Below are 16,761 nucleotides of genomic sequence, written 5' to 3' on the forward strand. Positions count from 1 at the left end.
CAGAGAATCATGTGATAGCACTGTCAGCAGTGTTCATCCCGGGAGTGGACAACTGGGAAGCAGACTTCCTCAGCAGACACGATCTTCACCCGGGAGAGTGGGGACTTCATCCAGAAGTCTTCCACATGCTGGTAACCCGTTGGGAAAGACCAATGGTGGACATGATGGCGTCTCGCCTCAACAAAAAACTGGACAGGTATTGCGCCAGGTCAAGAGATCCGCAGGCAATAGCTGTGGACGCGCTGGTAACGCCTTGGGTGTACCAGTCGGTGTATGTGTTTCCTCCTCTGCCTCTCATACCAAAAGGATTGAGAATTATACGGCAAAGAGGCGTAAGAACGATACTAGTGGTTCCGGATTGGCCAAGAAGGACTTGGTACCCGGAACTTCAAGAGATGATCACGGAAGATCCGTGGCCTCTACCTCTAAGGAGGGACTTGCTTCAGCAGGGTCCCTGTCTGTTTCAAGACTTACCGCGGCTGCGTTTGACGGCATGGCGGTTGAACGCCGGATCCTAAAGGAAAAAGGCATGCCGGAAGAAGTCATTCCTACTTTGATTAAAGCAAGGAAGGAAGTAACCGTGCAACATTATCACCGAATTTGGCGAAAATATGTTGCGTGGTGCGAAGATCGGAGTGCTCCGACGGAGGAATTTCAACTGGGTCGATTCCTACATTTCCTGCAATCAGGATTGTCTATGGGTCTCAAATTGGGATCTATTAAGGTTCAAATTTCGGCCCTGTCGATTTTCTTTCAAAAAGAATTGGCTTCAGTCCCTGAAGTCCAGACCTTTGTTAAGGGAGTGCTGCATATACAGCCTCCTGTGGTGCCTCCAGTGGCACCGTGGGATCTCAATGTGGTTTTGGACTTTCTAAAATCTCATTGGTTTGAACCACTAAATAAGGTGGATTTGAAATATCTCACTTGGAAAGTGACCATGCTTCTAGCCCTGGCTTCTGCCAGGAGAGTATCAGAATTGGCAGCTTTATCTTACAAAAGCCCATATCTGATTTTCCATTCGGACAGGGCAGAACTGCGGACTCGTCCGCATTTTCTCCCTAAGGTGGTGTCAGCATTTCATCTGAACCAGCCTATTGTAGTGCCTGCGGCTACAAGTGACTTGGAGGACTCCAAGTTACTGGACGTTGTCAGAGCATTAAAAATATATATTGCAAGGACAGCTGGAGTCAGAAAATCTGACTCGTTGTTTATATTGTATGCACCCAACAAGATGGGTGCTCCTGCGTCTAAGCAGACGATTGCTCGTTGGATCTGTAGCACAATCCAACTTGCACATTCTGTGGCAGGCCTGCCACAGCCTAAATCTGTAAAGGCCCACTCCACAAGGAAGGTGGGCTCATCTTGGGCGGCTGCCCGAGGGGTCTCGGCATTACAACTTTGCCGAGCAGCTACGTGGTCAGGGGAGAACACGTTTGTAAAATTTTACAAATTTGATACTCTGGCTAAGGAGGACCTGGAGTTCTCTCATTCGGTGCTGCAGAGTCATCCGCACTCTCCCGCCCGTTTGGGAGCTTTGGTATAATCCCCATGGTCCTTTCAGGAACCCCAGCATCCACTAGGACGATAGAGAAAATAAGATTTTACTTACCGATAAATCTATTTCTCGGAGTCCGTAGTGGATGCTGGGCGCCCATCCCAAGTGCGGATTATCTGCATAAATTGTACATAGTTATTGTTAACTAATTCGGGTTATTGTTGAAGGAAGCCATCTTTCAGAGGCTCCGCTGTTATCATACTGTTAACTGGGTTTAGATCACAGGTTGTACGGTGTGATTGGTGTGGCTGGTATGAGTCTTACCCGGGATTCAAAATCCTCCCTTATTGTGTACGCTCGTCCGGGCACAGTACCTAACTGGAGTCTGGAGGAGGGTCATAGGGGAAGGAGCCAGTGCACACCACCTGATCTGAAAAAGCTTTACTTTTTGTGCCCTGTCTCCTGCGGAGCCGCTATTCCCCATGGTCCTTTCAGGAACCCCAGCATCCACTACGGACTCCGAGAAATAGATTTATCGGTAAGTAAAATCTTATTTTCTCTTACGTCCTAGAGGATGCTGGGGTCCATATTAGTACCATGGGGTATAGACAGGTCCACCAGGAGCCATTGGCACTTTAAGAGTTTAACAGTGTGGTCTGGCTCCTCCCTCTATGCCCCTCCTACCAGACTCTGTTTAGAAAATGTGCCCGGAGGAGTCTGTCACAGCTAGGGGAGCTCTGCAGAGCTTCTTTAGTAAAAGTTTTTTTAGAGTTTGTTATTTTACAGGGAGGCTGCTGGCAACAGCCTCCCTGCTTCGAGGGACTGAGGGGGGGGGAGGGGGGAGCAGTATCCGCCCTGCGGGCTCTGAGCCACTGTCTCCGCTGACTGGACACTGAGCTCCAGAGGGGATAGATCGCTCCCCGCCGCAAGGGAACGCTCACCCCGGCAGCATGCCGCCACCCCCTTGCAGAGCTGAAATGTGGCGAGTGAGTCATCGGTTCCCTGGCAAGCGGGGAGCCGATGTGAAAATGATGGCTACAGGGTAGGGAGCACAGTACTGACTGCGTTCCGGGGGCTCAGCGGTACATGGTGCGGCGCTGTGAGGGGCGCCCTGAGCCGGCGCCTTAACCCTACACTGACCAGAAAGCCTGTCGGGGTCCTCTGATCTCAAAATCAAATCCCCATAGAGGGGGAAAGGACAAAGAAACCAGGTACGATTTGAGGTGCATCTCAAATCGTACCTGGTTTCTTTGTCCTTTCCCCTCTCTATGGGGATTTGATTTTGTATCCTTGTCCAAACCAGGTGGTAGCACCTTGTAAGCCTTAATCCTTCTGTTTCACATATACATATGTGAAATCCCAAAACCAGGGTTGAAACAGAGTATGGTAAGGCACCCCAACTTTGTGACACAAACTATAATCAAGATACCTCGGTGCGGGCTACTCTCCTGATTTGGTGGGAGCTCTGTGCTTGACCAATATCGGAACTTCTAGGTCCTCTGATCTCAGCCAGCAGAAAATCCTCAGGCCAGTATAATCTTGGAAGAGCTTCTCCCCAGAGCGGACCCAGCAGCGTTCAGCACCATTTTCCTGCCTGCAGACACGCTGCCTGTGAAGAGCAGTCTCTCCAGAGCAACTCCAGCTATCTGTACGGTACCAGGGGGTTGTAGAAGGGAGGGAAGGCTGTGTATAGACACGGTCACCTATTAAGGGACACAGTCAGCGCTGGTTAAGGGTCTCCCTATACCTGTATAGCTCTGTGTGTGGGTTGGCTCCAATCTCTGTATCTCTCTGCCATTCTTGGGGTGGAAACTCTGTCTGCCCTGTACCCAGTGTGTATGTGGGGTGTGCAAGCAACCATCTCTAGAGACTCTGTCTCATATGCTGCAGAGGATATATCTTCCCAGGAAGATCCCATCCCATGTAATCAGAATTGTACTGTTGTAGCGCAGATCCCGGCTAGGGAACCAGAGTGGTTAGCCTAGAGTGGTTAGCCTGAGGGGCTATTTCTCAGATTTCTGAAAGAGTTGCAAGGACTGAGCATGCTACTCAGGTATTGCAGTCCTCTATGGCAGTATGGTCTGATACTGCTCCCCCGGGGCCCCCTGCGGTACATTCTCACAAACGTGCTCTTGCCCAAATAACGCAGGATGACACGGATACCGATTCTGACACAGCAGACATTGATGGGGATGTGTCCAGGGGGACGGAATCACCTGCTAAAGGGGTGCAGTTGATGATTGAGGCCATGCGGGATGTGTTAAATATTTCTGACACACCTCCTGAGCAGGTTGAGGAGGCTTTTTTCACAGACTGTAAAGAAGCCCCTCTCACCTTCCCTGCTTCTAAAGAATTAAATGCCATTTCTGGAAAGGCCTGGGAAAACCATATCCCTAAAAGGGTTCTGGTTGCTTTTCCCTTCCCGGAGGACGATAGACAAAAATGGGAGTCCCCGCCTATAGTTTCCAGGCTGTCAAAACAAGTGATTTTGCCTGTCCCGGGATCTACCGCGTTGAAAGACCTGGCGGAACGCAAGGTGGATGCTACGCTCAAATCCATATACACGGCTTCAGGGGCAATACTGCGGCCTACTATTGCCTGTGCATGGATTTCAAAAGCAATAGCAAAGTGGTCAATCACTCTGCAGGAGGACTTGACTACGATGGATAAAGGTGATGTTGATTTGTTTTTACATAACACACAGGATTCTGCAGGGTTTCTGGTGGAATTCATGAAGGATCTGGGTTCTATGGCTGCGGGGATCTCCTCCATATCCGTCTATGCTCTCAGGGGTCTCTGGCTGCGCCAATGGTCTGCGGACGCGGAATCCAGGAAAAGTGTTGAGAACCTACCCTATACAGGTCAGGCTCTGTTTGGGGAGGCGCTGGATGCGTGGATTGCCACAGCTACAGCGGGTAATTCTCCTTTTCTCCCCTCAGCTGCACCGGCTACGAAGAATGCTTTTTCTCGCAACACGTCTCAGTCCTTTCAGGCCTTCTTTAGAGGTGGTCGTGCCAAATCCAAAAAGCCTGCTCCTGCAGGTTCCCAGGACCAAATGCCTGCTTCTGGTGCCTCAAAGTCCTCAGCATAACTTTGGACTGCACAGCCTGGAAGTAGGTCAGGTGGAAGCGAGACTCCGGCATTTCAGCCACGTCTGGATGTCGTCCGGCCTGGATCACTGGATACAGGATATTGTGTCCCGGGGGTACAGGCTGGAGTTTCAAACTCTCCCACCTCACCAATTCTTCAAATCCAGTTTGCCGGCTTTGCCGGCAGACAGAGCTATTTTACTGGACTGTATCTGAAACTTGGTATTGTTGTAGGTCATTGTTCCACTTCCACCTCATCAGTTGAACAAAGATTACTATTCGAACCTTTTTAGTGGTACCGAAGCTGGATGGTTCGGGCAGGCCAATTCTGAACTTGAAATCATTGAACCCTTATCTCAGGGACTTCAAATTCAAAATGGAGTCTCTGCGAGCGGTTATCTCAGGACTGAGGGAGGGGGAGTTCCTGGTGTCCCTGGACATCAAGGATGCGTACCTCCACATTCCCATTTGGTCGCCACATCAGGCTTATCTCAGGTTTGCACTGTTAGATGATCACTATCAGTTTCAGGCACTGCCATTCGGTCTCTCCACAGCGCCGAGGATCTTCACCAAGGTGATGGCAGAGATGATGGTTCTCCGCATGCAGGGGGTGAACATAATTTCGTATCTGGACGACCTGCTGATCAAGGCGTCGTCCAGGGAGAAGTTGTTAAGATCCATTGCTCTCACGATGCATCTGCTCAAGGAGCACGGTTGGATCCTGAACCTTCCAAAGTCTCATCTGGAGCCGACAAGGAGGCTGTCTTTCCTGGGGATGATCCTCGACACGGAGGTGCAGAGGGTGTTTCTACCGGTGGAGAAAGCGTTGGTGATTCAAACAATGGTCCGGGATGTCTTGAAGCCGGCTCGAGTATCGGTTCATCAGTGCATTCGCCTGCTGGGGAAGATGGTTGCCTCCTATGAGGCTCTGCAGTACGGAAGGTTCATGCTCGGTCCTTTCAACTGGATCTCCTGGACCAGTGGTCGGGATCTCACCTGCAAGGATTTTGTTCCTCTGGTGGCTGCAACTACCTCACCTTCTGGAGGGCCGAAGGTTCGGGGTTCAGGACTGGATCCTTCTAACCACGGATGCAAGTCTAAGAGGTTGGGGAGCAGTCGCTCAAGGGGAAACCTTCCAAGGAAGGTGGTCAAGTCAGGAATCCCTTCTTTTGATAAACATCCTGGAGCTAAGAGCCATATACAACGGCCTTCTTCAAGCGGCACACCTTCTACAGGATCGGGCTGTTCAGGTGCAGTCGGACAACGTGACCACAGTGGCCTACATAATCCGACAAGGCGGAACGAAGAGGAGGGCTACTATGTCAGAGGTGACAAGGATCCTCCTCTGGGCAGAAAGGCACGTTGTAGCGATGTCAACAATCTTCATTCCAGGAGTAGACAATTGGGAAGCGGACTTCCTCAGCAGACACGATCTCCATCCAGGAGAATGGGGCCTCCACCCGGAGGTGTTCGAGAAGGTAACCGGTTGGTGGGGGGTTCCTCACATAGACATGATGGCCTCAACAAGAAGCTGAGGAGGTACTGTTCCAGGTCGAGAGACCCACAGGCAGTGTCGGTGGACGCCCTAGTAACGCCGTGGGTGTTCACGTCAGTGCATGTGTTCCCTCCACTTCCTCTTATCCCAAGAGTTTTACAACTTGTAAAAAGAACAAGGGTTCTGGCAATCCTCATTGCACCGGACTGGCCAAGGAGGGCTTGGTACGTGGATCTGCTGGATCTACTGCTGGAAGATCCAAGGCCTCTTCCTCTTTGGGAGGATCTTCTACTACAGGGGCCGTTTGCTTATCAAGACTTACCACGGCTTTGTTTGACGGCATGGCGGTTGAGCGCCAGATCTTAGCTCGGAAGGGTATTTCGAGCGAGGTTATTCCTACCCTGATACAGGCTAGGAAAGGGGTAACGTCTAAACATTACTATCGAATTTGGAAAAAGTATGTGTCTTGGTGTGAATCCAAGAGGTTTCCTGCGGTGGAGTTTCAGCTTGGACAGTTTCTCCTTTTCCTGCAAGCAGGTGTGGATTTAGGCCTGAAATTGGGCTCCATCAAGGTCCAGATTTCGGCCTTATCCATTTCTTCCAGAAACAATTGGCTGTCCTCCCTGAGGTTCACACCTTTTTGAAAGGGGTTCTGCACATCCAGCCTCCTTTTGTGGCACCAACGGCACCATGGGATCTTGATGTGGTGTTGCAGTTCCTGCAATCGGATTGGTTTGAGCCTCTACAGGAGGCTGAAATCAAGTTTCTCACATGGAAGACTGTAACTTTGTTGGCCTTGGCTTCTGCTCGACGTGTGTCGGAATTGGGGGCTTTGTCCTGTAAAAGTCCCTATCTGGTCTTCCATGAAGATAGGGTGGACTCGTCCACAGTTCCTTCCTTAGGTTGTGTCGGCTTTTCATAGCAACCAACCTATTGTGGTGCCAGTGGCTGCTGACTCCTCAATTGCTTCAAAGGCTTTGGATGTTGTGAGGACTTTGAAGATTTATGTGAAGAGGACTGCTCGTCTCAGGAAATCTGACTCTGTCCTCTATGATCCCAAGGAAATTGGGTGTCCTGCTTCTAAGCAGTCGATTTCTCGCTGGATCAGGTTCACCATCCAGCATGTGTATTCTACGGCAGGATTGCAGTGTCCAAAATCGGTTAAGGCCCACTCTACTCGTAAAGTGGGTTCTTCCTGGGCGGCTGCCAGGGGTGTCTCGGCCTTACAGCTTTGCCGAGCAGCTACTTGGTCTGGTTCGAACACGTTTGCTAAGTTTTACAAGTTTTGATACTTTGGCCTCTGATGGCCTCAAGTTTGGTCAAGCGGTTCTGCAGGAGCGTGCGCGCTTTCCCTCCCGTTCTGGGAGCTTTGGTACATCTCCATGATACTAATATGGACCCCAGCATCCTCTAGGACGTAAGAGAAAATAGGACTTTAATACCTACCGGTAAATCCTTTTCTCGTAGTCCGTAGAGGATGCTGGGCGCCCGCCCAACGCTTCTGTATCCTGCAGTGGTTATTTGGTTCAGTACTACCTGGTTCCTAGGTAAGTTCTGTGTTCGTTTCTGTTTCAGTACTGTTTCAGCTGTTGCTGAGTTCTCCGGCCTGTTGGCCGGATTTGCCTTGTGTGAGCTGGCATGAATCTGGCCACTATCTGTGTATTTCCTTCTCTCGAAGTATGTCGTCTCCTTGGGCACACTTTCTAGACTGAGTCTGGTAGGAGGGGCATAGAGGAAGGAGCCAGCCCACACTATGAAATTCTTGAAGTGCCCTGGCTCCTAGTGGACCCGTCTATACCCATGGTACTAAATGGACCCCAGTATCCTCTACGGACTACGAGAAAAGGATTTACCGGTAGGTAATTAAAATCCTATTTTTTCCACAGTCTTGGTACTTGGGGTTAACTACTGAGAGTAGTGAACGTTTGTCAGCAAAATAAAAAAAAGTGTACTATAGTGCGGCTTCTAGCTAATTTCTCTTAGAGTGCATTAGGAAGAAAGAGGCATGTAAGAGTCTCCGACTATTATATTTTCAGCTGGATTCTAGAGGCCCTTGTAAACTAAAGAGGGTTTAGGATTTACTTAGCTCAAAACATGTTTCCTGCATATGCCTTCTGAGATTAATTCTTGTGATAAATTGGAGATAATGTACACAGCCATTGTACAGTTTTAAGATTAAGAGCTTCTATGCATTTCAGAAGGTGGACGATAATTTTGCATACCTATATAACATGATGGTCCTAGGGTTCATGGGGCTGCAAATACAAAACTCTGATGATGAGACGAGCACTAATTGTGAGTTGTTGTGCCGCCTACTTTGTTGCTCCTACAGCTAGGTGCAAAAAAGGTTTGATAACTTCATGGTGGACTTTGGACATATAGTGATGAGCCTTTAGATCAGGGCTCAGCAAAGTTTTCTAAAATCTAGGTGCCAGCTTAAAAGTTTAGGAGCCAGACCATTGTCCACCAAGCAGAGTATATGAATACTTGTATAGTTATCATACATATTCCTGTCCCTTTTAATCTCCATTAGACATAGCCACATGCTCATTACTGGCACCTAGTTCATAGTATGCCACACAGCAGCTCCCACAAATCATAGTACCCCACACAGCAGCTCCCTAAGGTGCAGTTTATATTATTCACTATCCATGGGAATGGAAATACAAAACTCTTATGAGCGAGCGCTAAATGTGAGCCATTGTGCCTACTGCTTTGTTGCTTCTACAGTCAGATGGAAATTTGTTTTATAAACTTCATGTGTGACCTGTGACATATAGTGAGGAGCCTGTAGAGTAGGGCTCAACAAAGTTTTCTAAAAAGTTTAAGACCAGACCATTGTCCACTGAGCAAAGTATTAGACAACCACATATGCCCCTTCTATATATAACATTTAAGACTTGTAGATTGATGAATTGGAATTATTTTTTTAGGTACTTGAAGAGACAGGCTTTGATATCAAAGATCGCATGTGCAATAATGATTACATTGAACTGAAGATCAATGACCAGTTAGCCCGTTTGTATATCATTCCTGGAGTCCCAAAGGACACCAAGTTTAACCCAAAAACAAGACGAGAAATCAGAGTAAGTATGTACAGTTGGTAATGTTTGCTAGTACTGTTGTTAGATCATAAAATTGACACTTGAAGAATGAGATTTTTTTGGATGGCTACAGTCGCCACCTCTATCTCTACACTATTATCTGTAGAACAAAGAAATGGGAATGCACCTGGCGCTAATCACTGACCAGAGTGAGAGCAGCTGAACTCTAAGGGATGATCCAAAAACCCTCTAATGAAGAATATACAAATTTATGATGAAATTTTATTAATTTAATGTGATACTGGCCGGTATCTTTTCTTGTTTATATTTAAAATATTTTTTGTCATCTTTGTGTATGTACACTGTATAAATACAATTTTAATCTCTAAACCAGGGTCAGTAGCGCTGTCTCATTTCTTCTTTGTATATCTGTAGAACAGTTTGCATGATTATATAACTAGCCTCCAGTGTTGTTAAAATTCTGCAATTTCTCAGCAATTTTTTTTCTACATGTCATCAGTAGCGCGTCATATTGTAATATCTTTTTATTTTTAATTTTTTTTTGCTGCAGAATATTGAGTGGTTTCCAATTGAAAAACTGCCTTGCCATAAAAATGATATGACTCCCAAGTCTAAGCTAGGATTGGCTCCAAACAAGTTTTTTATGGTTATACCTTTTGTAAGGTCAGTATCGGAATGTGAACAATCTTATTTTCTTACGTTCATAAAGGGGCACACTTATCCCACTTAATAACGCTGTCCAATATGAGTTCTCTAATGGAATTATAAAAATAATATTTTTGCATAGAGAGACTCTGATAGTGGGGGTAATTCAGAGTTGATTGCAGCAACAAATCTAACTCTCTCTGCACATGTTATATCTGCCTCCCCACCTGCACTGCACATGGGTTTGCCCAACTGCTAACAAATTTGCTGCTGCGATCAACTCTGAATTAGCCCCAGTGAACGTTACAGCAATTAAAACAGTCATTCTGAAATGTATATTATATATTTTCATATATGACCTTCTACAGTATGTGTGTACTATGAACACCATCCTCCAATCCTGCTAACACCACTACACTTCATACCTGATGGTAGAAATAACTTACTGATCAACATTTTTGTTTTCAGTGGGGAGGAGGTGGCAGAGAGGGAGTGACAGTGACTTGTAGTCCTCTATAACTGCCTGTTGTGTGTGAATTAATGGCGTCTTATACATAAATGCTTTTATTCAGGATCGAACATAAACACCTAAAATATGTTCATAATTTTCTTTCTTGCACGCAACACATAGGGGGGTATTCAGTTAGGGACGGTTTTTCGCCTTGGTGAAAAATTAGTCAGCAGCGAAAAACTTGTGAATTGGCAAATCCACATGTTTTTGCACCTGCGCTGGGAAAACATGTGTACCGTTTTCGCCAATTTTGAGGCATTTTTTGCCAATGCATTTTCACCCCCCTAAAAAAAAAAAAAGTGAAAGGCATTGGGGAAAATGCCTTAAAAACTGACAAAATTGAATTTGATATCTCCGAAATTGTCAGAGCTAATTGAATACCCCCCATAGAAGTAAATGAAGACTGGTGTGTTTTTTATTTGTATAAACCATATTTCTGTTGGAAAGCAACTTTTAGCATTTTATATTCATTCCTTCCTCTTCCTCAGACCATTGCGGGACTGGCTACACCGGAGACTAGGTGACTCCTCAGACAGTGACAATGGATTTACATCTGCCGGAAGTACGCCGTCAAAACCTAATGTAGAGAAATCAAAGTAAGACCAGTTGTTTGTGTTGGAGAAACTACAGAACTTTAGATGAATTTGCAAGGTTTCAGGAAAATGACTAAAGCTGGTTACACACTATAACATTATCTGTCCCCTCTATCTGGTTGGAACGAAAATCTGGTAATGTATAAGAGCAACTGACAATTGACCATTTGTAAACAGACAAAAATGGTCATTCAGACAAATTGGTTAAATCCATTTGATGTAACCAATTTTTCCGAATAATCATTTTTGCCTATTTTCTGGCGTTTTTTAGCAAATGGTTGATTGTCATTTGTTCCCATGCTTTACCAAATATTCACTCCAACTAGAAAGATTGCACATGTAATCTTATTTTGTGTATCCAGCTGAAAGCCACAATAATATGATGAATTCACCCCCGCCCCCCCTTCTTTTTGTTTCATGCATAAGATTCCTGAAGTGTATGGTGTATTGATTAACCCCTTTGCCACTTTGGCACTGTTTTGGACTGTCACCTTCCAACTTTAACACCCATGCAGTAACCACAATGCTCAAAGTACTTTTTTATTGAAGTTGCAATGTGGTGACCATAATACACATTTTTTTTTTTTGCCTTTCTATTCACCTCCAACAAATACTTTGTGCTACTTGCTTCGTCATTAATCCACCTTTACAAAACGGCAAAAAAAAGCCAGATTCTACACATGGGTTTTCCTAATAAAATTTGCACTTTAAAATAATATTTTTTTTCCTTTTAATGCGTTTGATCTAAATGCAGAAAATGAGTAGGAATAATATAGTAGCCTAACAAGGCATACCAGTTTGAATCGCAGATAACCTACTGCATTAAATGGGTGGGGAGATCTGGGCATTAGAAACTCCATACAGTATCTAGATTTTTTAACCGCTTTCTTTAGTATAGGTGATCACCAGATAGTAACTTGTACAGTGGCATAGTGTATAACAGAGGGGAGTCTCCCTTTCAAACAAGGATGTCCGCTGACTGTGTAGCTGCTAGGATGGGGAAGATAAAAATTTTTAAAGCTCCTCTCCTAAAGATCTTCCCCTCAACTGGTATTTCTCCTGTGAAGGTGAATACTGTTTGTTGATCAGAGTTTATTACCGGACAATAGCGACTAAGGGAGGGGCATTCAATTGCAAGCTGTAATTTTGTTTTCACAGGTGTTAAGTTATCATGTATATCGCCCGTTAATTTAACTTAACGCATGTATGTGTGCTCCCATTTATTATGAAATCCAATTATAAAGAAGGAGGAATTCTGCATTCACCCGATAATTCGTGCTGGTAAAACCAGTGCTAAATATAGGTGAAAATGAGGAAATTTGCCTGTACCCCCAAAAATGCTAATTAATATTGGCTAACTGTATAGAAGCCTGTTAGTAGACATAAGAAAAGTATTTGGGCTTATTAAATTATGTCAGTTGGGTGTTGTAAGCATTTTTAAATAACCGTGAAGAAATGATAGCACATACTTTTCTGCAAATTAAATACTCTATTTAAATGAAGGGTGCACAGAAATGATTAATAGTAGATATTTGTGTAATTTTAAGCTACGTTTAAGAAAATCTTTAAAAAAGCACCTGTAACTCCTACCTTAGCCTAAAAACACCTGTACCATTCATACAGCACCTTATATACCTGCCCCATATCCTGTAAACCATTTTCCTGCATTTTGCAAATTTTCACCTGAAAAAGGACATGATATTATTAGCCAAATTAGCATAATTAAATTCCAGGTGTCTTACTATTTATTAGGGAGGGCATCCCAGTGGTTCTGACCTAAGTCCTGACGTTTTTACCTTTTTAAAATAGGGATTTTCCCCAACTTTGCACCTGCTCAGGAGTCAAAAAAAGATCTATGTTGAATCCCATGGAGAATTAACACGTGTTAACTTTTGAGGCCAGTTTAATAGGTTCATTTTCACCTGTCCTGGAAAAAAAAGAAATCCGTTTTACAGTACATGTGAAAACAGGTTATCACATGCAATTGAATTCCCACTAAGGGGCCATATCATTTGAAAGGGGAACGGCACTCATTCACGTACAGATGTGTCCTCTTACATCCTTGCTGCAGTCACGCTAAACAGCCCTTGAAGTCGGGCCATGCTGTGGCGGGATTCTGTAGCGCCGAGCGCCTTTTATTGCATTTTTCCCACAGCATAAATGCATCTTAGAGGCAAAGTACGTTTTCCATGAAAACACTGTAGCATAGCATTTATGCAAAAACAGTCGCAGTCACACACAGAATATAGGCATACTGCATATTATTTTAATCAGTAGAAGCTGTGTGTGTGTGTCCTATTACATTAGCACACAGCTAAACACACAGCACAACCGAGTCACACGGCACTCATGCGTTGTGTAACGCGACTTGTAGCGCACGGAGCAAAGATGTAAGAGGACACATCTGTGAGAATGCCCCCCTGAGTTTATTAAAGCATAAGGGAAAATTCCCCCAAATATTCCCCCAGTAATTCATTCTCCATTAATTCTCCAGTGCAGGAGTGTTCTCTGGTGACAACACATGATCACCAGAAAATAAATTTTCAGGGGAAACATAAATTAAAGAGGGGACTCCCTCTCTTTCCAACGAGGGTACCACTGGGTCAGAGGGTGCCAGGAGTGGTGAGGTTAGAACACTTTGGGCGGTATTCAATTCTTTCTCTGACGTCCTAAGTGGATGCTGGGACTCCGTAAGGACCATGGGGATTAGCGGCTCCGCAGGAGACTGGGCACAACTAAAGAAAGCTTTAGGACTACCTGGTGTGCACTGGCTCCTCCCACTAAGACCCTCCTCCAGACCTCAGTTAGATTCTTGTGCCCGGCTGAGCTGGATGCACACTAGGGGCTCTCCTGAGCTCCTAGAAAGAAAGTATATTTCTTTTTCATCCACTAGGGGTCACTGGAGTACTCTTGGGATATGGACGGCGTAGCAGAAACAAAGGCACTGAATATTTAAATTTAGAACTCTCCACCCCTCCATATCACAGAGTACCTCAGTGTACGACCTCAGTGTTTTTTCCGTGCTCAAAGCACTAACAACGGCTTGTGGGATTCCCACACTTTGTGGAAGATTTTTATTAATTTTTCATTTTTATTTTTTAATTTTCAATTTTTACTATACATCCCTTCCCAGTTTATTGAAAAACATGGGTCCGGGATAGTGCCGCTGCAACAGCGCATGGCGTGTCGGTCCTCACAAAGAGCACCCTCACAGCCACAGGCCCACTGGCCTGCAACAGCTGGACGGAACTTACATAAAGAAGCCCCGTCACAGCCATAAAAAAGTGATCAAAGAGCTGGACGGAGCTTACAGAAAGAAGCCCCGTCACAGCCATGAAGAGGATCAAGCAGCTGGACGGAGCTTACAGATAGAAGCCCCGTCGCAGCTACGCCCGGAAAGCTCTGAGCTTAGAATAAGGTATGCTGGGGAAAACGGGGCGGTCAGCGCAGGCGGCCGCCCCGCTGTGTGGTGTGCCGTTCACAGTGAAGGGGGAGGTCAGCTCCCGCTGCCGCCCGAGGTGTGGGGACATTGTAGCGCTTAGCGCACGCCGCTGCTCGCTCCACTTGGCGCCCGTTCCGCCGCTGGTCTCCCCACTCAGCGCCCTCCCCACACGGCCACAGTCTTCAGCACAAGACCTCCGGCCAGGCCTCCGCTGATCTGCTCTCAGAGGCCGCCGCCCGCCGCAGCTCTCTCGCTATGGGGTCCGTTACAGCCGCTCCGTACAGCGCTCCGTACAACAGGGCGCCGTCATCGCTCCCTGCAGTGAGCGTCCCAGCTCACCGCTAACAGCAGAGAGTACAAGGAGGTACGGAGACCCGCCGCACAGACAGCGGGGCTCTCACATAGAAACCCGGGCAGCTTGACTAGCAACGCGCTCCGGCCAGCCGATTTCGGCTGCTCGGGGTTATGGTCCTTCGCCTCCCTGCATTCCCAGCTCCCCGCTGAGACACAGCGCTACAGGGAGTACAGGGAAGGGGGAGGGAGTGGGGGACCTGGCAGATTACTGCATGGCTGCAGCTGCCAGATGCATGTAATAGGCTGTTGAGCCTATATATATATATATATTTATGTATAAAAGTTATTAATATTAACAGAAGATATTAAAGGCAGAGCTTATATTAAAGGTCATCTGCCTGTGATGTTATTGTAACCTGCATGTGCTGTGATTATCAGTGTATATTAGACTGTGATTATCATGGGCAGCAGATATTGTAATTTCTCCTATGAGTTACAATGTAAGCATGGCATGGGGGCCATTTTTAATCATGTTTCCTGTTGCTGCCATAATTCCAGAACATTCCTACACTACATCTCTTCGCCACCGGAGGCGCAGGGGTGTTAGTGGGAAAAAATTTGGGACAGGTTTCACATAGGCCATGTAAACTGTATTTAGCCATAAATAAATTTATCCATAAGTATATATATATATATATATATATATATATATATATATATATATATTACGCACTTTAAGTCTGTCCTTTGGCTATTGTGGTGTCTGTCTGTATAAGCATACAACACAGACTAAATATAAGGTTTACTATAATGTCGGTACATAAATCTACCGCAAATTCTGTTGGTTTGTACGTTTCCACTCCGGAAGCAGGGTCAGTCCCAGATCCTATGTTAAGCATAACGCCTCTCCACACGAGCGGTAAGATCGGAGTCTCCAAAGTTACTCCGCAAGCTCTAACAAAGGATTTTCAGTCCAGGGTATTAATTTATACTTATAATTTAATCTGACAATTATACAAACCTCACAGCGGTACCTACCACTGAATTAAACCAGCAGTCAGATAGTGCGGGGGTTTGACAACCATACATTGCTAATAACAGTGAGTCAGTGTCTCAAATTTTACAGAGATTAGGTAGACTCTAACATCTAATCTGTCGATTTTCCTAAACAACAGATTTTCAATGAGTTATTAGTTACAATATCTGACTAACAGTTAACTCTATTTACCCGTTCTAAATGGGACAATACGTCATTGGTGAATTCGTCTGTGACAAACATTATAAACATTTGGGTCACTAGACGCTCTATGTATGTAAACAATGACGATCATTGTTAATAAAAAGCTGCAGAGTATTTCTGTAAAGCTTCGGCTAACACGATTCTAGCTTTTCATCGTCGCTAGTTTCACCAAAACAAGAACTTGTTTAATGCTAATTTGATATTCAGACAAAAGATTACCCGACGTTTAATCCCTTTAGACTTCAGTTTTTGTTTCAAGGCTGTGGTACAAAAACAGTCACGACTTGTAACGACATGGTGCTAAAGTCAACAAGCCAGTGGCTTAACGGCCTCTTAGGTCATCTAGCATTTCCAATTGTGGAAGCGCGCCGTTACACGTGACATTTGCCGGGTTTTCCAAACATCCACTCATGGATGTATCAGCTATTTACATCTGCTGGTTTCAGCTGTTTTTATTTCCACACCTGGTACACCAACAGAGTCAGGGTTACTTATTCCCCTCTGTTTGGGGTAGCGAAGCCGAAGGGCTCCGTCGCAGTATCAATCAGCAAGTCACTTACTACAGTTGGAAATGGATTTACTGCAGTTAGTACTTGCATAGTTGAAGCCACAAGATTGCATGATTATGCTTGATCTTCACAATGTGTATTTACCCATTCCGGGTTGGTCACCGCATAACAGGTTCTTGCGTTTTGCAATACGCCACAACCATTAACCATTTCAGGTTCTACTGTTTGGCCTCTTGTCAGTGCCTCGGGTATTCACCAAGGTGATGTTGGGGCAATAGCTCATTTCAGAGCCCTAGCGGTGACAATCGTTACATATTTAGACGATCTGCTCATAAGAACTCTGTCTCAACAGAAGTTCATCTTACTTGCGCTACTAATGTACA

General features: G+C 45.5%; 1 protein-coding gene across 2 annotated transcripts in view; it reads left to right on the forward strand.

Annotated features, from left to right (window-relative positions):
* The window catches only part of DCP2 (decapping mRNA 2), an 89,641-nt gene that overhangs the window by 23,454 nt on the left and 49,426 nt on the right, over positions 1-16,761 (forward strand). For both annotated transcript variants that reach the window (XM_063964135.1, XM_063964136.1), the window contains exons 5-7: positions 9,013-9,165; positions 9,695-9,807; positions 10,789-10,896. In XM_063964135.1, coding sequence (XP_063820205.1) covers positions 9,013-9,165; positions 9,695-9,807; positions 10,789-10,896 — 374 coding nt within the window. The remainder of the gene's footprint in view (positions 1-9,012; positions 9,166-9,694; positions 9,808-10,788; positions 10,897-16,761) is intronic.

Source organism: Pseudophryne corroboree, chromosome 1 (assembly GCF_028390025.1).
Source record: "Pseudophryne corroboree isolate aPseCor3 chromosome 1, aPseCor3.hap2, whole genome shotgun sequence".
In the NCBI taxonomy this organism is placed as follows: Eukaryota; Metazoa; Chordata; class Amphibia; order Anura; family Myobatrachidae; genus Pseudophryne; species Pseudophryne corroboree.